A 22,211-nucleotide genomic window follows, 5' to 3' on the forward strand; every position below is an offset into this window, starting at 1 on the left:
TGAAATGACTCACAGCAACAAAGCACAGGTCTCCAGGATTCCTGCCCTAACGGTGAGCTGCACAGCCCTCTGCTGCACAGCCCGTCCAAGAGCTGACTTTCCCTCCCTCCCTGCACTGCACAGTCCTGCTCGCCACACAGCCAGCTGTGAGGGCTGGGCTGTGCTGGGATGCAGGAACCAGCTGGCACTGCTGCAGAGGCTGGGCTGGGATAGAGGAACCAGCATGCAGGAACCAGCTGGCACCACTGCAGGGGCTGGGCTGGGCTGGGATGCAGGAACCAGCATGCAGGGAGCAGCTGGCAGCACTGCAGGGGCTGGGCTGGGCTGGGATGCAGGAACCAGCATGCAGGGAGCAGCTGGCACCGCTGCAGGGGCTGGGCTGGGATAGAGGAACCAGCATGCAGGGAGCAGCTGGCACCACTGCAGGGGCTGGGCTGTGCTGGGATGCAGGAACCAGCATGCAGGGAGCAGCTGGCAGCGCTGCAGGGGCTGGGCTGTGCCAGCATGGAGTAGGGTTCAGCCCTTCCAGACTCTCTGAGGAAAACCCAGAGTGCTGTGCAGTAGCTGAGCACACCCTGATTATTGCTCTGCTGGGGACAGTGCCTGCAGGAACGGGGCAGGGCTGGGCTCTGGCAATGCAGTTGCATCCCAGGCCCCCTTCTCCCTCATGCTCTGCAGCCCCTGGGCTGGTTGGATATCTCATACCCAACTTCAGCAGTTTGCACCTGGTATAAATACAACAAAAGCTTTTCTTAAGGAGAAGAACAGTCTCAGACCAGAGGCTGAAGGGAAGCGTGGATTAAATACGCTTATCCTGTGTGCAGAGAGAAACTACAAATGCTGCCCCTTACACTAAAGAAAGCCCATGAAGCAACTGTGAAGTCATTTAAGACCTCAAAATTGAGGCTTTTTTCAAGACATGACTGTAGGGCTTTCAAACCTGTGACACATGCAGCTGGGCCAGGTGTGTCTGATGGGACATGAGGGAACACATTCCATGAGGCAGTGACACATTCCAAATCTGAAAAATTATGGTTCAAATATTTTCCTTAGGACTACCTACGACCAGAAGAAAAGGAATAGCATATTATTACAGATTTAAATAGAATTAAAATAAATACTTCATTTTCTGCAGTACCCAATGCAGTGCTGTTCCCAGGGAATGAGCAGCTACACGAGATGCAACACAAAAGGATATTTCAAATGCAGCAAGTTAAATACCAGCATTGCTTATTTTTCATTCTTCTCCTATTTTCATATATAGCCATTCACTCCCTTCTACTAAATAGCAGTGTATAGATTTAACCTAATGGGCATTTAAAAGTCAAAGAGCCACAACTACCACTCTTCTTTGGTTAAAAATAAAACGTGAAAATAAATTGTGAAAGCTTTGTCACTACTACTGACTGTAAAACCTTTCCTAAACAATGCTTACACAGGACAAACTGATGTATTGAGGAGCACCATAAAAACCCTTTGGAAAAAGATCACAAAAAACAAACCAGACAAATAAACAAAAACCAACAACAACAACAAAAAAAATCCCAAACAACAACCACACAAACCCCTCCAAAGACAGCACATTCCCAGCAGCTCAGAGCAGCATATCCCAAGACAACCTCACCTGAGGCCATCCTACCAGGAAACTCAACTCAAAAAACAAAATAATGTTAAACACTTAGTTCCATTCAAGTAGGTAGGTTGTTGATGCTGTTTGTGGGTTTGTTTTTTTTTCTTTAAATACTGTTAATATTTTGGGTTTGCTACTCTGGATGGCACAGCAGTTAATACTACTTTGCATTATTTTAGGAAGTGGAGTCTCTCTTCCCATCCTGCCATACCTTCCTGGTTTAGAAAAGTCTTGAAACTTGAAATTTAAAATTATTTCAAAGGTCAAGACAGCATCCTGTCATAGAAACATTGTCACAGAAACCTGATGCATTTCAAGGAAAGAAAGAAAACTCTCTTGGGCAAGCAAAGCTGTGGTGTCATGAGACATTTTGCTTCACAGAAAGCCTTCAAAGCACTGAATTCTGTTGTTAGCTTAGAGCACGTGAATGACTTGTTTCATTTTGCTAGAGCTGTTTTTTGGAAATTCAGGGTTTTTAGATGCTACTAGGAACTAAGAGTTGAGAACAAAAATCATTTGCACTAAATGACAAATCAGAACTTGCAGATCTGCAGTAAAAGGAAACAAACTTGTGTTAAGGACTGGACTTTTTGCTGATCAGTCACCATTACTGCTAAATTATATTCAAGGGTTAAAAAGGTAGGTTTATTTCTTCTGAGCCTTGTTTTTGATGTTCCTGTGTATGCTCTATGATCTGCCAATGTATGAAAGGAAAAGGAATGCCTTTTCTTTTTATTAAATGCCTTTAACTCAAGCCTAATAAGCTAAAGGAGTAGATGCTATTGGTGCTCCTGATGTAAAATCTTCCATAAACTAAAAGATAAGTCATTTTCTAAACAGGAGGAAAACCTTCTCCGGATATCCTCCAGGCTGTCCACTTCAACAGCCCAGTGTCCTGCCTGGCCTGGTCCTGGACACAAAGGAAAACCCAGAGGGATCGCGGGTGGTCACTGGCCACCACAGTCAAGTTTATTATGAACACTTGCCAACATCACAAGGCTACACAAATACAGTCATTAGTTCCAAGGGGCATAATGTCTGTGGAGAAACCCAGCTGATTTATCAGCTCTAGCCGGGATGAAAGACTGAGCAGTGCATAAAAGACTGGAAGAGACATACTGGATCATACAAATGATTAGCATTGAAACAAAGAGACTGCACACCTACTGCATGGACTCTGTAAGCAATAATTTAAATAAAACTGCTGACACTTCTGTAGGATGGACAGAACAGGATTATTTTCCTCGTTCCCAAATGCCATTGTGGTAAGAGTAACTTGCTCCTATGGTGATACACCAGGGTCCCATTTTTTCCCATCCACTTCAATGCACCTCTGGACACAGCTTTACATACGGGGTGACTGGCAGCTACCAGGAAGGCAGGCTCGTGCCAGCTGTGCGTGCCTGCTCGCCCGTGGTGCAGATGTTGAACACCAGCCCGATGCGCAGGAAGAACTTGCGCAGCACCGCCCGCAGCTCGGGGATCAGGTCGAACTGCATGATCTCACACAGGTACGGGTAATAGGTGGAAGCGTGTGCCCTGAACTAGCCAAGATACAGAAACAGAACGTCATTCTCGACTGCTAGAGCAAAACAAAAAGTGTTGACACTTTCATGGCTACAGCAACTTGTTAAAACAGCAGGTCTCACCCGAGCCCTCCCCACGGCCCAAGGGCACCGAGCTCCGCGCTGTTTGCGGCAGCAGCGCACGCAGGGCGTGCCTTGGTGTTACCCCCTAAACAGAGTCAGGGTTTTGTGACTTCTCAGCCCACAGGTAGTACCAGAGTCTATCTCTAGCAACATGAATATCTGGTTTTCTCAAAAGGGCCAAGATCCTGAAAATTATTCTTGCCAAGGCTGTCAAGGAAACTGGAATTCCAATTCTACAGGGCTGAAATTCACCCTTACCATTCCTGTGCATCTGTAATACAGCATAAGCCTCTCCCTTACTGCACACTCATTGTGCTTTTATATGAAAGCTGTTCAGTAATTCTATCCACATTCCCACACAACTGGGAATTGCATGGATGCAGCCCCATTTCCACAATGCAGAATGCCTGCAGACAGTGGAGCTGCCACTGCTGTACTGCAAGGAGAGTGCTCACTATGAGGAAGGGCCCACTTCCAATCTGGATGGAAACAAAGACTGAACTCAGGCTGAAGCAGGAATGAAAAACACACCCAAAAGCAGACATGACTTCCAGCCCCTTCTTACCTTATCATCACTGATTTTTAGTGTTTTTGTTAAAAGCAACAGCAGGAGATTGGTCCAGGCTTCTCTGTGGCTTTCTGAGTTGACAGTAATAAAATACGCCAGGGCTTCACTGCACACACTGCAGAGATGGCACAGTTCACACAAACGATAAAGAAAACCCTTAAAAAGTTTTGATTACATGCTCTGTTTCAGTGTACTTTGTTTTCAAGCAAGATGCACCTCCATGGGAGTTTTCAATCGCATGCAACAACTTTAACTACAAAAATTTGCTTTTTCTGGTACAGGAATTGTTCCCAATAACTGAACTGAAATACTTTTCATGCAACTGAACAGAAACACTTGGTGATGGAGAAGGAAAAGGAAAATTAATCTGCCTGATAAACATTTTGTAATTGAAGTGCTGTCACTTTCAACCTGCAAACATTATTTCCTGACTGTGACATTGGGACAGCTTAGGCAACAGCACCACGAGAGAGCTCTCCCTCCAAATTTGGACTGGTTTAAAAAAGATCTGCACAGCTCAGCATCATACATTGGGAAGAATTATTATTGTATTAATAAATTTTTGGTCCCTGCTGCAGATTGTCAACACAAGGTACAAACTGTACCACTTACTGTGGTTATTTTTAGGACACTCTTTTAATTAAAGAAGGACTAAGCAGATTAACACATCCATACGTGCTGGTAGATCAGAATCCATTGTATTAGTACCAAGAGCAAGTTGGGAGATCTCCACATTTGATAAGAGACTAGTACTTTCAACTTTTATGTACCAACTCACCCAAATATTATTTTCTATTAATTTAGAACTGTTTTCTACATTTGTTTAAATTCCAGGTGTACAGCAGCTTATACTGCACTGTTTTTCAATTAGTGTATCCTACTATACCTCTGTCACTGTGTACTCAGCTGGGAAAACTATTCAGACACCAGCACTTCCACAGAGAAAAGCCTACGTCGGGCAAGAATGTGCTCCATCTATTCTAGGCAGATTGCTTCCTTACTGCTAAGTGAACTTTGAGTGCAGAGTAGCCACACCTCCCAGCAGGGCTTTCCCCAGCAGGGCTGTCCCCCCAGCAGCAGCAGGGCTCTCCCCCAGCAGCAGCAGGGCTCTCTCCCCCAGCAGCAGCAGGGCTCTCTCCCCCAGCAGCAGCAGGGCTCTCCCCCAGCAGCAGCAGGGCTCTCTCCCCCAGCAGCAGCAGGGCTGTCCCCCCAGCAGCAGCAGGGCTGTCCCCCCAGCAGCAGCAGGGCTGTCCCCCCAGCAGCAGCAGGGCTGTCCCCCCAGCAGCAGCAGGGCTGTCCCCCCAGCAGCAGCAGGGCTGTCCCCCCAGCAGCAGCAGGGCTCTCCCCCCAGCAGCAGCAGGGCTCTCCCCCCAGCAGCAGCAGGGCTGTCCCCCCAGCAGCAGCAGGGCTGTCCCCCCAGCAGCAGCAGGGCTCTCCCCCCAGCAGCAGCAGGGCTCTCCCCCCAGCAGCAGCAGGGCTCTCCCCCAGCAGGGCTGTCCCACCTGAGCAGCCGCCGCTGCACCGCGTCCCAGGCCTCCCGCCGGCTCTCGTCCACGTACATCCGGAACAGGATCCTCAGGCAGCATGCCAGGCTGCTGGTCTCTTGTTTTAAGAGATTGGGTTTTGATTTACCCTTGAACCCTAGAAATCAGTCCCACACAGGACAAAAGGGAACATCCAAAGCTGGCGTTACTAGCCAGAAACAAATTTTATCAACAATATCTGCGCTAGTGACCAGTAATGATTTCTTGTCCAGACAGTATTTCCTCCTCCTTAATTTTGATTGAGTTCTGATTTATGTATAAGGATACTTAACTACAGCAGTACCACCTGTGCAGCTCTAATTAAAAAAAACCCAGGTAATTTAGCAAACAGAATTATTCAAGAATTATTCAAGGAAGGAGACAAGCAATAAAAGCAAGCAACTGTCCAATAAACTCTAGAGGCAATTGCAATGGCACATTGCTGTGTCATGATACTTAAAGTTAGAAGTGTAGTTCAGCATTTTTATCAAATAAAAATAAGAGCCTCACCTGCTCTCCATAACACAGTTCGCTGCTCATAATTTGAATTAAAGGCTTTTGAAAATGAGTGTGACTCTTGCAGACAATCCAGTAACTTAAAAAGGTGATGTGAAGACATATATTTATACATTCCTTGGTCTTCTGTGTCAATGTGGATAACTGCATCCAATGTGTCTCGCTAAAGAGAGAGAGAGAGGGAGAACACATGCCATAAACTCCAGTAACTCTAATTCCATTTACAGGTGCAATGCAATATTAGTGCAGTGCAACACAGCAGGGTGGTCCTGTCAAAGATCAGAGCTGTACTCTTCTTAGTGGGCTACTTAAGAGAGAAGTTATGATCTACCCTAGTTACTGATAAGAAAATAAGACTCAGGGGTGAGGGAAGAACTCCCTTATTGAAACATTGCAGTCACAGCAATATGGTACAGAACATTTCCTCTTCTCTAGAAGCTGACTGGGTAGGTCTGTTGAATTCTAAAAACATCAAAATGAACAACAAAACCAGCGCGGGTTTAAATGTTGCCTAGTGTAGAAATTCCTCATTTTTGGTTCATGTAAAATTTAATTAAATGGATCAATATTTTTAGCTAGTTTCACTAGGAATTTAACTATACCATCCCCAAAACACTACCTGAATGCACTAGCCAGAACTTCCAGCTTATGGCTTTATTAACAGCTAAGCCAGAGCTACTGCACTACTATCCAGAATCAGAACTTTCAGGGACAGGGACGCCTCTGAGGCCGGCAATGAATGAAATCTTTGACCTTGATACCATTGACCTTGCTGAAGTTCAATTTCTGCAACACTTCCTGTGCAAACATCCAGAGACTGAGCAGAGCTTCAGCTGTGGCTGAACGAAGACACTCAGTCTAATGAGCAGAAAAGAATGCTTTCCCCCAGACAAACAAAAACCATTTTTGATAGTATCTATTCATGATAAAACAACTATAATCTATTACATTGATAACAAAAATTAAGGTAATACTACAACAGGCAGCACTGGAGGCAGACAAAAAATCACAGCTTAAGAGTAGTTTACACATGCATTCAGGGTAATGCTAAAAGTCAGAAGAAGACTCTATTTTGTGAACACGTCAGGCGTTCCACAGTTTGTACTTTACTGTCACCACAAGGTTACAAGTAAGTCTGATGGTACCTGAGCTGCAGCCATGTGCTCAGCATCTTCCTTCTTGCTTGTTGCTGGATAGAACACTATGTTGTCAATGGTCTGTATCAACTCCAGCTGTACCACACACTTGATCAGGAGGCCAGCAAATAGTTTTTGGTCTAATGAAATGGAGCAACACAAGTTTCAGAAGCAATTCATGATGATTCACTTACAGCAGGCTAGCAAAATATGACATTCCCCTTAATAATTTGATATGTAGTAATGCTGTGAATTATCTTCTAAAGAGAAGATCTCACTGCAAGGCATAAACACAAATTGCAAAGACTTATCCCAAGTTTAATTGCCCCGAAACTTTCTGTAGAGGGTTACAGAAGTGAATTAAGACTGGCTATAAAGGTGCATTGAAAAAGCTTGTATGTTTTCCTTACTTGCGTAAGGACCGCCTTTCCAGCTCTCATCTGTTGGATTTGAATACTGGCTTTGTCCTCTTTCAGAAGCATTTTTATCCATGCTGCTTAAAGACTGGTGATCTAGGTCCAAATCCTAGAAGAGAGTGCAGAGCAATTCCAGGAATCCGAAACACTAACTCCCAACCAGCTGTCACTTTCCAGAGGGCTGCTCTAGTCCTAGATTCAAAGGCTTCCTGCATCCATTCTTTACATCATTTTTTACAGTAACACCAAATACAATCTACTATCAATTCCTTGACAAGTGCATTGACTACAACAAATATTTCAAAAGCTAGCCTAACGCAAAACCCTTCAAGTCAGTTTATCACCCTGAGTTAACTCTTACCAAGTGTTTTTCAGATGAATCTTCCTCCATTCCTACAGGCCTCCACGTCAGCAAGCTTCAATGAGTTAAAGAAACAAAACAAAACAACAACAAAAAAATCAAACAAAAATTCAAACAAAACAGAAAAAAAAAGGTCAATATTGTTGCTTTAGAATTGGGTACCAATATAAGAATTAAACTTATGAACTTACACATGAGGAATAGTTGTTTTGAAGATTTCTAGCATACAATTGCATGTCTGGCCCCAGACTTCAGGGCTGAATTTCTGTCCATTGAGTATTACCAGGTTTTCTAGGCAGTTTGTACCTGATCGTGCCAACTGCTCATTATCTGTAAAAGAAATGTTCCATATTTATCAACTTCTACAACATCAAGGAAAAATTAAGTATTCCCTATTATGCTCCATTAAAATTTTTTACCAATACTGTGAAATGCACAGTCTCTTGGCTCAAAGCCTACCTATACAACATATCACAACAATATGAAGCTGAAGAATCTACTGAATAAAGAAAAGAGTTTCAAAATAGCCTTCATGAGATGAAAATCCATCCAGGGAAGACAAAAGACAGGGCAGAAGGGAAGCACAGAGTGAGAAAAAGGAAGGAAAAGCAGCAGTTGGAAACTTATGATTTACTGCAAGATCGTCCCCCGATAGTCCATGGGAGTAACATGCAGGATTTCAGGTGTAAGACTTGGAGCCAGAAAGAAAACTTGTTCTTTACAAAGCTGTATTTAGAAGTACTCATTGGCTGGGAAAAGGGGGAAGAAGCGGGTGCCAGAAAATAAGAAAAAAGAAAAAAATCAGAATACATGCACGTATCTATATGTGTAAATAAAGGAGGTAATGTATTGCTGCAGTCAAACTACAAAAGGCTGCTGGCAGAAGGTTCAGAAGATTGATGCCATTCTCCAAAAGCTTTTGCTGTGTCACAGTAACACCATGAGCCCCTTATGAACACAGTAACAAAAAAGTTGCCTAACTCAATAAAAAGACTGATGCTCAGATACTCATGATACTGCATCAATTTACTGCAACGCATACTGTCCTAATGGGAATTTTTCTTTTATTCTTCCAAAATTCAGTTAACCTTCCCCCTCTTAAGTAATGAATATTTAAAACTACATTTACTCAAAAGATACAGGTAAATAAGGTACCTTGTTTTACACACCAGTGTAACTGTGCAAGTATGTCAGGAAGAAGAATCTCGTGCAAAGCTTCATAGAACTGTGTGAACACATCACAGATGGCATAAAGGGCGTGGTTGCACGTTGTGGTCATCCACTCTGATTTCTGGGACAGAAAATGAAAAGTCTTTGGTTTTATGGGGATTCTTCCATGATGGCAACACTTGGCTTATACATGGCTGGTCAACAATAGACACAGCTCTGAGGAGAGGAGAACTCTGAGCTAAAGCCTCACGACCATAGATGTCTCATCAGAAGCACTTAGCTGGCCACATGAACACTGGTCAGAAAACTGTACATGCTCCCAAGAGAGGGACAACATTCTCCTTGAAAATAATCAGGCAGACACACAGACAGGTCACTGGACTGTGGCCAGTTTCATTCATGCCACAGAATTTGAAGGAATACAGAAGGTGTTTAGTTAAGTCTGGGGCAGTATGAGGTGGCAATATTTGATGTCAATAGAAACTGCTGACTCAAATGTGCAAGTTCTTAAAAAGACAACTCTGGGGAATGCTTGCTTTTTGGGTGTTTTTTTTTTGTTGTTGTTTTACCTCCGTTTGTTGCTCAGGGAGTTTCATATTATCAAAAATCCGAAACACAATTCTAAACAGGTCTTGCCACCAGTGCTTTTCAAAGGTATGCCCGTAACTCTTCATGATTTCAAACATCACTGTTAAGCCTCTATAAACAAACCCAAACAAGCATAGGAACAGATGTTAGAATGTGTTCCTGTGATATCTTCACTAAATGAATTAAAAGAAAAAAGGAAAAAAAGAATAGCTTTATTACCTTGTACGAACATCTAACTTGCAACGATTGATGATACAAGAAAGTTCAAACAAAATAGGAAACCATCCTCTAACCCATACTCTGTCCCCAGGAGCCACATTCATGTCATCACTTGTGTATTCTCTCAATACCTTGAAGATCAGTAGGAAAAAAGATTTAAAGAAAAAATTATCTTAAAAAACTTTATATGTAACAAATTTAGATACTACCAGTGGTACAGACAAACTTGGAAAGTTAGCTTAGTTCCTACTGTAACACTCCAATTCTGCAAAATATAATTATAGCTCTGAGATGTCATTTGCAAAAATACTAGAGATGTATTTGCAAAAATACTAGAAAATAATATATGGAAATAAATACTTCAATCTGTTTTTACTTCAGTCCAGGTAAAGGCCCTACAAGTTGCTGAAGTTTGGACTTCTTGGAAAGCTACTTTAAGAGTGACAGACAACTGTTACATCAATACACGTAATGAAACCCAAAATTGGCAGAAACCAGTTCTACAGGTCTCTGGCACGCTGAAAGCAGCATGCACTGGGGGCATGCAACTGCAATGTAACTCCAGGCTCTCCTCAGCCAGGGATTACATTCAGCATTCACACAACAGACTGATGGAGAAGAATACACATTTGTAACCACCTGAACTAGACATAACTAGGGTGACAGAACAGGAAGCACTGCTCTCCAAGTCATCTTAACACCACAAAACCAAAACAAAAAAAACCCACAAAGACTATAATTCAGTTATTTCCCATTTGGACTTACAAGACCTAACATTACTTAACTAGCCCTAGTTTACTGCTTACGTAATACTAAAATTTCTCATTAATCCAAATAAGCTTTGAATACAAATTAGTAATTAATCTCCATTTAACAGTAGAAGAGAGTATGAAAATGCAGCAGGGCTAAAAATTCAAATATACCTGTGGTCTTTCTGAGACATATTTTGCACAATAGCGAATAAGCCTGATGGCTTCCATGCTGGTGTCCGGGAAGGCAACATTACAGGCAAACTCAGAGAGGCATTTTACTGCATCCTGAAATGAGTCAATTGCTGCTGGAAAATGCTGCTGAAAAATATTTGCTGTGAAGAACAAACAAATACACTTTTTAAAATTTACTGATATAAAAATCCATAGATAAACTGCATCAATCTAGGCATGTCACCCATGGCATACTGCTATGGAACAGACAAGCACAAAAGGACCAGATCTTCTACATTAAATATGGTTCTTTGCCCTCTCTTGCATTCTTCCCTGTCCCACCTCACCAACCACGTTCCTAAGTTCTACAGCAGAGTATCTCTATCTAGTTTGTCCCATCCATAGCATTCAGGAGACTTAAAGGGTATGACCCAGCTGCAGAGTTTAAACAGTCTGGCTGCAAGGTTATGTTTATTTGCCTGGAAATACAAAAGCCTTATTCAGATGAGCCTTTTGAGGCAGACTCACAGCAGCCAGGCTAATTTGGGTGCATGCATCTGTCAAGCACTACTTACTAACTATGTGTGCTGTAGTCTGAAAGGCCAGCTCTACGATGTTCCCATCGTGGTCTGACGCTGCTTGATGAAAGACAGCAAAGATATTTTTCCAGCCTGAACGAATGTTACCGGCTTGAGAGTTCACCATCTGAGCAATACAGCGGATCACCATGTCTCGAATAGTCGGTGATCTTAAAATAAAGAGAAGAGAAAGGAAAGCAAGACTACTTTACACTGGCACAAAGTAACTCCCCCACTTCCCTGTACATGATCACCACCCATACCAAGTGACATCCTTAAGTGGGACTAAAGCTAAAGCAGAAATTGCAGGGCCTCACACCTGTTTTTCTTCATAATATGCTCAAAAGGCCTTAGGAAGTCTTTCTGGAAGCGGAAGTTGGCTAACTCTCCCTTCTCAAGAAATTTCATTGACAGCTGCCTTAATGAGTCTACAGCAAAGATGGCAACATCTTCGTTAGGGTTACACCCAACCTAGAAGAAAAGCATATTGTCAAACACTTATCAGTTAATGTGTCATTTATATGAGTAACGAATTCATCATTCAAGTTCCATCTCAGCCACTAAACAGTGCTAGCACATTCTAGTGTTCTGCTGCTTGGGAAAGAAGGGGGTCTTGTTGAAAGGGGCTTTCTGTCATTTCATCCATCTAAACAGACCCATGGATTTTGAATGCATCAAGCAGAATTGTAATAGCTAGCAAGATGCTAAAATTAAAATACAGTACAATGCAAATAAATACAGTACAAATAAAATAATATAAATTGAATCTTTGGTTAAAAATCTCATCCTAACATTATTCAATTTCCTAAGGAAAACAACTGTTGTTCAAGGATCACCTATGTACATTTTAGAGGAAAACTAACTTGGCATTTTATCTGAAGGAAAAGACAAAGAAAAATTACAAAAATACCAAATCATATAATGAAGATTATATAATTAAAGATCATTCCTATAAACATTTATATTTGTACACTTTAGATTTTAAGTAGGTGCTTCTTTTAGGTGCCTCGAATGGATTTTTTTTTCTATATCAGAGTTCAAGCCACTAAGAACACAGAAGGGAAAAGCTGATTAAAGAAGTCCCACTATTTATGCACATTGTGCAACTTGATTTTAAAAAGTACCTTATTGAAGTGATCTCCGATCACATGCCAAATCCTCGACCACTGCAGCCTGATGCGGTTCATGTTGTAATAGGAGATCTCCACGATCTTCTGCAGGCTGAACATGCGCGGGTGGTGTGGGGACGCCAGCTCGTCCATGGACACAGCACACAGCCACCGCACAAAGTCAACTGCAGGGGAGAAGCCTGCTGTGAGCCAGGCTGCTCCTGTGCCAGGGGCCCTGGAACCCCCCATACGTACCTATGGCATTCCCGTCCAGCCTCGTGGAGCCCGTGAATATCCTACAACAAATACAGGAGTTGGAGTTTCAGCTGCCAATCCACAAGAATCAGTTACAGCTCAGTGCTGCAGCAAAAGGTCAGCACATCTGGAGGTACTTCACAGTCCTCCATGCCATGAACTCTGCACCTCTTGTATTCTTGCTCCTTGGCAGCAGTACATGCATCTTTCCTGCACCAAGTCACAGTCTACCCTGCTCCTGCCCCACTGCAACAACAGGCACAGGCTGTTTACAAGTTTACCCAGGCCAAGTTATACTGGAACACTCATTTGGGTGACAGCATGTTAAATTTCATGGGGACAATAAAAAGACAGAAAGCTTTGCTACAAGACTTTACTGGTTATCAACCACCTTTGATCTTCATATCCTCTAAGAATATGGTCAGCTGTGGCTGTCAAAACAGACAGGACAAAGACTATGGATGCACTGTGGTGCCTTCTCGCCCTTCAGCTGTTTGATCTCGAGAGGAGTTCAGACTGCTGATAGTGGTCCATACTGAACACTGATAAAGCAGAGAACATTCCCACATGTCCTGGACTTTGATGTGGTAACAGACGTGTTCAGGGTTAGAACAAACACTGCGAGTCTGAATATATGATTGTGCAGACTTGCACCACTGCATCAGCAGTTACTGAGAACTCCCATTCCAACACAGAGTTTAGGAGAGAAGCATTTCTTTAGACAACACTTCAGAAGGGCAGATGACAAAGATGATGATTTAGGTAGGAGTGCAGAGGTTACATTCTCAGTACCTGTCTACTGCTACCACCACACTCTGCGAGCTGGTCTCCCCCACAGACTCCTGGATGCTCGCCATGTGCCGTTTGTCAGCCCCACTCCCAACGAGGTTCCCTGCCGTAAATCCATTAAAAAACAGTATTTCCATTAGGAAATAACTTTATATTAACTCCAACATCAAACAAGTAGACAAAGAGAAGTGACCACTGCTTCTAGCTACAATGTAATTTATATGGAGCAGATAGTGCCTTTGCCAGACCTGTGTCAGATTATTACCCAGCTAAACATCATATTTATTAGATTAAGGTGATATGATATTGTTAATAAAATTGGAACAGATAAAATACTATTTTAAAAGATGAACTCTAAGTCAGCTACAAATAGTTAATGCTGAACACAGTTCTGTATTCATTGTAATCATCATTATAGCATGCACTCCAAAGTTTTAAAAAATTAAATTGTTTCCTTAGTGGCTTTACAAAGATTAAGGCAACTTGCCTTGTCCCTCTAATTTAAGACAAAAATCTAAGATTTTTTTCTTGTACACACTGCAGAAACAATATGAACTGGAACAGCAAGCCCAACATGTAAAGATAAGAAATTCCTCTGGAAAATCAATTGAAACATCTATTAATTCCTAAAAATAAAAGGCTCTTTTTTCTATTAAATTAATACTTTTAACAAAACCATGAGTTCGCACGGCAAAACAGTTTTGACAACATATTCCAACAAATAAATGTGGAGGAGTTATTAAATAGCTTAACCCAATTCTAAAGTTACAGCAGATTTGGTAACTATAAACACATATTGGAATACACAGTTTCATTAATCCAACACAGCTTCCCCTGGAAGCAAGTAAATATATTCAAGTATGTTATAACATTGAGGATTCTTTAACATCCTTGCTCCACTTGTATGTGCATCTTTGTGAAGTTCAGGCAATCTTACCTAATCCCAGGCTCATGAACTCTTCTCCTGCAGAGGCATAGCCCTTAATGCTGCCTTCCCTCTCACGCCCAGAACCAGACAAATACCGAGTCTTCACGCCAGTTCCTATGAGCTGCGCCAGTTCCAGCTGGCTGATACATTTCAAGATCTAAAATCAAAAGAAACTTAACATTGTGTTTTTGCACACCACCATCTTTGTATTCTTAACATATATTTGTATTTAATATTTATGACCTTCCCAGGTTCTCCAACCATTTCAAACAACTTTGGCCGTTATAACAGCTTTGATGGAGTTAAAACATTACTAATAAAACTGAAAATTAAGTTGATTGCATTCAATATTATCAGCCACCATTAATCATTCCAATACAAGAATAAAAAGGTGTTCCAAAATCTAACTTGGATCTCTAACTACTAAAGGATATCTTTTCATTACTTTTTACACCATCAACTTTCAAGATTATAAACAAGTTGGAGCTGATTTTCTAGAGACTTTATTGTCCTAGAGATGAAAAGACTGAAACATTGCAGCTATCACCACTTGAGTAACAATTTTCCAACCCAGAGAGTTTAAATGCCAACGCTGTGCTTGCCTCCTTCTTCCTACCCCACAGCCACATCCCTTGGCTGGCACAAGCACTCAGGAGAGTGTGCTGTGAGCCAGGTCTGAGGCATCTGTCAGCTCTAGCACATTTCGGCTTGTATCATGTAGCCCAAGACTAGAGCCAGAGAACACAATGCAGCAAAAATGCTCCTTTTAGCAACAGCACAGATTTAGAGCTGAAAAAATTGCTATTGGAAAATAGGCTTTAAGAAAATGCATATAATCCTGATAGCTCATCTTTACCAATCATCCACCAAAGTATTTTAGCCCTAATTTTTCATGTGCTTATGGTGTAAATGTTGCCAAACATTGCACAGACAAGTCTGGACCTGTGAGCTAGAATATTTTTGTTTCCATGAACATGAATAAAATAGTTTATATGAGGAATTTTCTGAAGTCAAATGAGATTTTTGATATAATTTAAATCCTATATCAAATGCAGCCACAAAATTACAATATTGTCACACAGTTTCCACAGGGTCTTCAAAAAAATGCAGCAAATTATTTTTATATACATATTAGAAAAAAAACCCAAAAACTTTAAAATATAATGCACTTTCTTCACATTTTGGAGCAAGTTCTGGGAACTGATAGTAGTAGAAAAAATATGACACCACGTTCACTATTTAAACTAATAAAGATTTACCTCATGCCAAGAATTGCCAAGATAGTTGCCATCTGTGTGAGCAACTGTAATGAGTGTTTTAATAGTATCAATGTTCTTCTGTTTCATTTCTGTAATGCTGGAACTGGCGGTCAGCAAGGAAAAACGAGCAAGGGCCTGTACATAAGCATCTCGTTCAAGCTACAAGAAAGGGAAACAAGCATGAAAATCAAGTCCCCAAAGAAGCAGAGAAAGCAACTTGCCTACAAATTTTCATTCTATGGATAGTTGGCACTGTCAGAGCACTTTCCAGCTAAACGAGAGTAGGATGCCAGTTAGCAAACGCTCTTAATAGAGGGTTCAGCAAGAAAAGCAGAGTTGAAGAAATGCTTGATTACATCAAGACCTTTTACCATTTCAAGAAAGCAGATGAGACACTTCATCTTCTATGTATAAGCTGTTTGTAATTCTTCACCTGCCTCCCAGAGCCCTCATGGCCCTCAGTGAGTCCCAGGCTACGTCTGGCACCAACCTGCATTCCAAAGATGCAGGCTATTCTAATGGCACAGCGTATTCCTTCCAAACACAGCGACGCGACTTCTGGGTCATCACAGTTCTGCAAGCCAACACTGTAAGCTGCCAGCAGTGGAGTCCAGACAAGCTAAACAGAGGAAGAAACTAAATTCAGAGGTCTCTTACAGCTTTAACCCAAAACACTGGGTTACTGAAGCCCAAGGTATATTTGGTTATATACCAGAAGGTATATTTGCTTATATACCAAAAATACCCAAAGAGTCCATGTGTTTCATTAGCAAACTCTTCAAAGTAATTTTCCACTCGTTTTCCCATGCTTTAAACTCTTCACAACAAAGACACAGTGAGAACCTGACACTCACTTTGAACATGGGTCTGACATGATCCAGGTGAGTGGCACTGGTGAAAGGTGCCTTTGCATGGCTCACTGCCTCCATGAGGGCTTTGGCTGTCTTTGCCATCTGTTCCATCTCCAAGTTGTACAGCAACCTCCGCTGCTTCTCATTAGCTACACCTAAGGGGAACACCACACACAGACACAGCTTGCTTTTCTTACAAGAGCATATTCCTTCTCTTCACACTGAGCATCACAAAATGTTAAATAAAGGTATTGCAAATAAAATCTAAAGATAGAAATCTTACAAAATCTTAGAAGTCAGGAGGCTGCCCCAGGCTGCAAGCCAGGAAATCCAGCACTAAAAACCACACCCAAACGTAAGACTTTATTCTGTACAAAATAACTAATTCAGCCCTTTACTATATAACACACACTATTACCTAATTGCTCCAAGTCAGAGGTGCATACTCTATTAAGTCATTCTGCCTGTAAATGTGGATGGAAAATCCTGTGTCTTCTTAGGCTCACATCCCGAAAACAAAACAAGCCCTCACCACCATGGTAAATGAATTAATAACTTAGTGCTTCTTTATCCTTATACTACAGGGTGCAACTTCAATTTTGAAGCAAATTAATTTTGTTCCTATTTTGAGAAAACTTGCAAACAGCATAAAAACACACGGAAAACCACTATGCTGCAGATTCAGAATTCACTAATTTGAATTAAATTAGTACCAGCTATTCTGAGTAAAAGTAGGGTACAGCTGGGGATACTGGTTTCTACTGCACGCTACACAAAGAAGCCCTCATTTGGTCTGTATAAGGAGAGGGGACTATAGATTACAACAAACTCTCCAATCTCTCTGGTTTTCAAACACTATCACGAGGACTATGACACCTCCCAGCCACTGAACTATGGAGAAAGACAAAAAACCAGCCCAAATCAAGCCCTCGCTCGTTGTCTAGCACATAAAAACAAGTTAATTGCAAAGTAAGTTCCCCTTGAGTTATTCCTCACACTCGTTTAAAAACCCCAAGAGATCTGGTTTCTAGTGCTGCTCTGCAGTGGTGCCAGAGGCACCTACATGGCTCTTCCCACCACAGAAGGCAGTGTTAAGCTGTAACTGAGCCAGTTTCATCCATATACCTCATCAACCATTCCAAATGTACTTTACGTATTGCCCCAAGGCATTTTCACAAGGACTCTGCACACCACTGTGCCATCCCTTGGTTCCTGCCACAGTTCAAGAGCACTGTGCTATTCCCAGTTTCTAGTTCCTTCTTACTTGGTTTACTGCACTTGGTTGTAATTGCATATTCTTTTGTCTCCTTCATCGCAATTTTCTTTCCTTCTATTTCTCATAGATTGTGGATAAATACTCTTCTGGCAGGTCTTTACTGTCATTGATTCCTCGATTCATTTTAATGTACTGCTCCTTTGTCATTTTATTTTTTACCTGTAAGAAGGAATAAGTTGGATATCAGATTTTGAACGCAAGCTCCAGGGATGTTGGGACTTCTGTAAGTTTGTATTTTTGAAATTTCTACCTGTGGACTGTGCAAGTCTGTAGTCAGCATTATAATGGAGTATGCCAAAACATAGGCAGTGTCTGCACTAGCAAATAGTGTTTGCCTGAGGGAGGAAAAAAACAAAAGAGGTTTACAGACTCTCAATTCCTCAATCCAAGAAAAAGAAAAATAGCAAGAAAAATAGCCAGAAGTGCTATGGACTCAACCAAAGAGACAACAAAGCCTGAAGCTAACCGTTAGAAATGCATCAAACCCCGAGCAGTTTAAAACACAAATAAAAAGGGTGGGGAAGTGCATCATCTTTGCAATATTAAAAACTAGACTGAGATTTTCAAGTACATTCCCTACTGATTACACAAAGAACAATAGTGTATAATCTTAAAAAAGTTAAATGACAGCTTATTTTTTACTCACAGAGTCTCATTAAAATTGATATAAAACCAACCCACTGATACACCAACTGGACTCAAGAAAAGGAACTAATTAAGCCTGACTAAACTTCAGTGTTGATGGCACTAGGAACAATAGCAACTTTGCCTATTTGGTATCAAATAACATACACACCATTTTGTTCCACATCTAACAGGCAAGCAAAAGCACTGTAATATGCTATTAGTTGTTTATGTCGTGATTTTTTTTAATTCTAGCCATTTCTACTGCTTAATATGGTTTTTTATACTTGACTGATCTACATTCATCTAAAATTGTCTCTGTATTAGCTGTTGGATTTTAACATACTTAGGGCTTCCCTTTCCCAGTGATTCCTTTTAGCAAGTACTTGGGATTTAAAGAAATGACAGCATCAGTATCCTTCCTATCCAATATCAGCAGCAAGATCTCCTCCTCACACAAGCCTGCAAAAGTTCCTGGCCTGGTATGAGCTTAATCAACCCCCTGCCCCTAAGGGCCACACAACAGTACAGCCAGGGAATGTTCTTTGGGCACTGATCTGATACAAAGGGTTTGAATTACCGTTGGTTGCATTCAATATATCTAGCAGCAAACTTCTCCATTAATCTATCAATCTTCTGGGCTTCACCTGGCAGACGAAAACCTTCCAGAAATATACGCAGAGCAGAGACAAAGTCTTTTCCACAGAAATCAAGCTGGTCTACATAGGCATACATCACTTCCTTGTTAAACTTGCTGCTTTCCCCAAGAAATTCCCCTACTTGAGTCTAAAAAACACAAGAGACAGTTATTACTGTGCAATCCAAGTGCCAGCTCTGCACGAGGGTTTCTATGCCAAGAGCTGCACAGTTGTCAGCTCTGTAAAGCTGACACGCCGCCGCATGGGCAGAGCAGCTGAGGGAGGGACAGGGGTCCCAGATGTGCCCCTTCAGTCTGCATATTCCTGCCTCCCTCCCTGCCAAAGGCAAGATCTGCAGTACTGCAGAGCCAAGGAAAGCTGAACTGTGCCCAGCTGCTCACGCAGCAGAGAATGCTTTGCCACTGCAGCACATGATCCTCCCTTGCTGGCAAGGGACTGCCAGCCACTGACATTGCTCTGCCTCCCTCCAGCCTCCAGGGACAGACAAAATGCACATCCCATTGATGGGGAACCCTCCAGCACTTTATCACAACACAGTACTTTACTAAGAAGCCTGGGACAGCAAGCAAGCAGCAGGCAGCATTAGGTGTGTCCATGAGGAGCCTTGAACGTTCATTTCTCTAAGATATGAACTCCAGAGCAGGGGCACACAGATACTGGAGGCAGGGCCAAAGGTACAGGGGCAAGGGTATTAATTGTGCTGCATGTAATCTTACAGAGCAGAGGCGTTCCTCTTGGTGCAAGAATTGTGCCAGGTCCTCTGTTGTAGTGCCAAGCATTCCCTGCTCCTGTAGATACTGTATTCCTCTCTTTGGCTTTTTATTAAACCTATTCAGACAAAAACATGGGGAAATTGACACACAATTAAAAATATAACAGCCTATAAAATTTGAGTTTTACAGAGTCCTCATAAATCAAAGATTCTGTGCTGTAGCTCCATGTCTTTTCTTTCTAGTTAGGCAACTAATCATGTAAGAGCTGCAAGACAACTGTGTCCCTCAAACCAACTTCTCTCTAGACATACACACTCTTGTGGAGCTGAGCCAGCAAAACGGAAAGCTGTGAAAACCTCTTCCACTCCACCCAGGATTATATTAAATTCCTTTTAACTACAACAGCCTCCAGCATTGGTTTTTCACAACAGCAGACAACAATCTTCAGCATTAATATCAATTTCTAAGTATCCCTACAGGTGTGACTGTGAGACCATAAGAAACAATACAATTTATTTAAAGTGAACTTTAGTTTTCATGTCATACTGGGCTTACAGTTCTATCCCATGTTCAATTATTTCCTTTTGTTGCTTGATGACTTCAAATTGCTCTGGATCATCTGGGACAACAGTCTGGGTACCAACACTTCCGACTCCCGACGACACAGTGGAGTCCAAGGAACTGACACTACTCCGCCTCCCTCCAGAGTCCAGGCATTTACCTTCAGCCGTTTCCTGTTCAGATGGTTTATATGAACCTATTTACAAACAAGGTGAGACTTAACTTATCCTTGTTCAGTCAAGAGCTTTTAGTTACAGAACTTTTAAGCAGAAATCTATGAGTTAATATTCCTGTTTTACCATGTATACCTTTGGCAGTCTGCACTACACTACATGAAGATGCTCTATTGATGGAATTCTAAAATAATCCAACAAAAGGCAGAAAAGCAGTAGCATCTATGGAGAAATTCCAGTAGTTCCACTTAGTAACTCCGAGACTGGTCGTATGTCTTATTCTACATCAGCCTTTATAGTAGACAAGGGCCTGGCTAAAGCTCATCCACAGAACCCAGTTATTCAAAACAGACACTTGGAGAATCAATTACTGCAACAGCACTAACAGCTGTTCATAAAATACCTCACTTGTGTAAACAAATTGTTAAGGTACAAACCTGGCACCCACACTTCTGAATAGCTTCTCAACAGTGAACAAACACAAGAATGAACAGATTAAATAAATCAGTCTCTCCATACAGAAACAATCTTACCCAAGCTAGTCTGATGATTTGGGTTCACATAAAGGTCTTTGCTCCATTCTACCATACATTTTAAAATAGAAACCAAACATTCAAGTCCTTTTTTCCTCAGGCTTAGTTCCTAAAACATGAAGAAGAAGAATAAAAGAAAAAAAGAAAAAATCAAACCAACAAACCATGCTGAACAGTCTCTACAACAGTCTCCCTCTAAGGATTGGAAAAGTATAATCTTAAAAATAAAATGCTTATGGTGGAGATATGGCTTAAAGTCTGTGCAAAGCAAACCCCACCGATGGTACCACTGGTTTATGAGCTCCAGAAAGGAAGAAATTTAACTGAGGCAGAGGAAGGCTCATTTGGCTCTCCCTCAGCAGCCAAACTAAAGAGACCAGAACCAGCCTGGTCTCACAGTGCAAACAGGCAGCAAAATCACCAAGTAATTAATGGCACTGTTTTGGCGCCCAATTGCAAATTATTAAACTAATAAAAAGTAAGCAACATCAGTAGGTTACAGACAACATGAACCTCTGGAAGTATCTGTAACGATGCAAAGATAGCACTGTTTATGAAACAGTAGTACCTTATCTGCAAAGCTGTTTTCCTTACCTGTAATGGTGTCATTCCCAACTCATGCCCACTTCGTCCCTGTGCAATTTTGGATAAATCATTTACAAGACGTTCAAATATATTAGCAGCATTTAAATCACAGTCATAGTTAACATAAATATCCACTACACACTGGGCATCTGGAAAATAAAAGGAAATGGAAGTATTAGGATTCTGTGCGATAGAATTTTTAAAAGGAACCAGCCAGTTGGAGCAGACACTGCAGATGAATCCAGACATTTAACCCAAGCACTCTAGGATCAAATTCAAATTTTCGTACTTAAACATTATATGTGGCATTTCTTTTCAAAATAATTTTCATCTGCTGCCAGAAGAAGTGATTCCTTTACACAAATACCTGCACAAATTCTAGTTAAAGTCTGAATCACCATCCATTTGTGTTCAAAGGAACTTGAAGAAGTCTCTAGAATATTCAGAAAGATCTCTTTGAAGAACACCTGCAAAATAAATAAGATTAAGAACTTGATGATCTGAAAATTATTAGAATCACATCAAATGTACAGATTCATTTCTGTTCAGTAATTTCTCTTCAACAGTAATATTTCATGCATATTAGAATTTGGATACAGTAGTAATATATTAGTTTAGT

General features: G+C 41.5%; 1 protein-coding gene across 1 annotated transcript in view; it reads right to left on the reverse strand.

The window, feature by feature from the left end:
* Positions 1-385: 385 nt before the first annotated feature.
* ARFGEF2 (ADP ribosylation factor guanine nucleotide exchange factor 2) overlaps positions 386-22,211 on the reverse strand; it is a 34,565-nt gene continuing 12,739 nt past the window's right edge. Inside the window, 30 exon segments of the mRNA XM_038158971.1 lie at positions 386-3,174; positions 3,845-3,962; positions 5,350-5,488; positions 5,881-6,049; positions 7,032-7,162; positions 7,433-7,547; positions 7,800-7,854; positions 7,991-8,129; positions 8,955-9,090; positions 9,539-9,668; positions 9,777-9,907; positions 10,700-10,860; positions 11,275-11,447; positions 11,597-11,748; positions 12,402-12,571; positions 12,642-12,682; positions 13,434-13,533; positions 14,368-14,515; positions 15,618-15,776; positions 16,108-16,236; positions 16,472-16,623; positions 17,733-17,807; positions 17,810-17,903; positions 17,995-18,079; positions 18,949-19,154; positions 19,744-19,855; positions 20,296-20,497; positions 21,008-21,116; positions 21,602-21,741; positions 21,960-22,059. Coding sequence (XP_038014899.1) covers positions 2,998-3,174; positions 3,845-3,962; positions 5,350-5,488; positions 5,881-6,049; positions 7,032-7,162; positions 7,433-7,547; positions 7,800-7,854; positions 7,991-8,129; positions 8,955-9,090; positions 9,539-9,668; positions 9,777-9,907; positions 10,700-10,860; positions 11,275-11,447; positions 11,597-11,748; positions 12,402-12,571; positions 12,642-12,682; positions 13,434-13,533; positions 14,368-14,515; positions 15,618-15,776; positions 16,108-16,236; positions 16,472-16,623; positions 17,733-17,807; positions 17,810-17,903; positions 17,995-18,079; positions 18,949-19,154; positions 19,744-19,855; positions 20,296-20,497; positions 21,008-21,116; positions 21,602-21,741; positions 21,960-22,059 — 3,948 coding nt within the window. The 3' untranslated portion in view covers positions 386-2,997.

Source organism: Motacilla alba, chromosome 20 (genome assembly GCF_015832195.1).
Source record: "Motacilla alba alba isolate MOTALB_02 chromosome 20, Motacilla_alba_V1.0_pri, whole genome shotgun sequence".
In the NCBI taxonomy this organism is placed as follows: domain Eukaryota; kingdom Metazoa; phylum Chordata; class Aves; order Passeriformes; family Motacillidae; genus Motacilla; species Motacilla alba.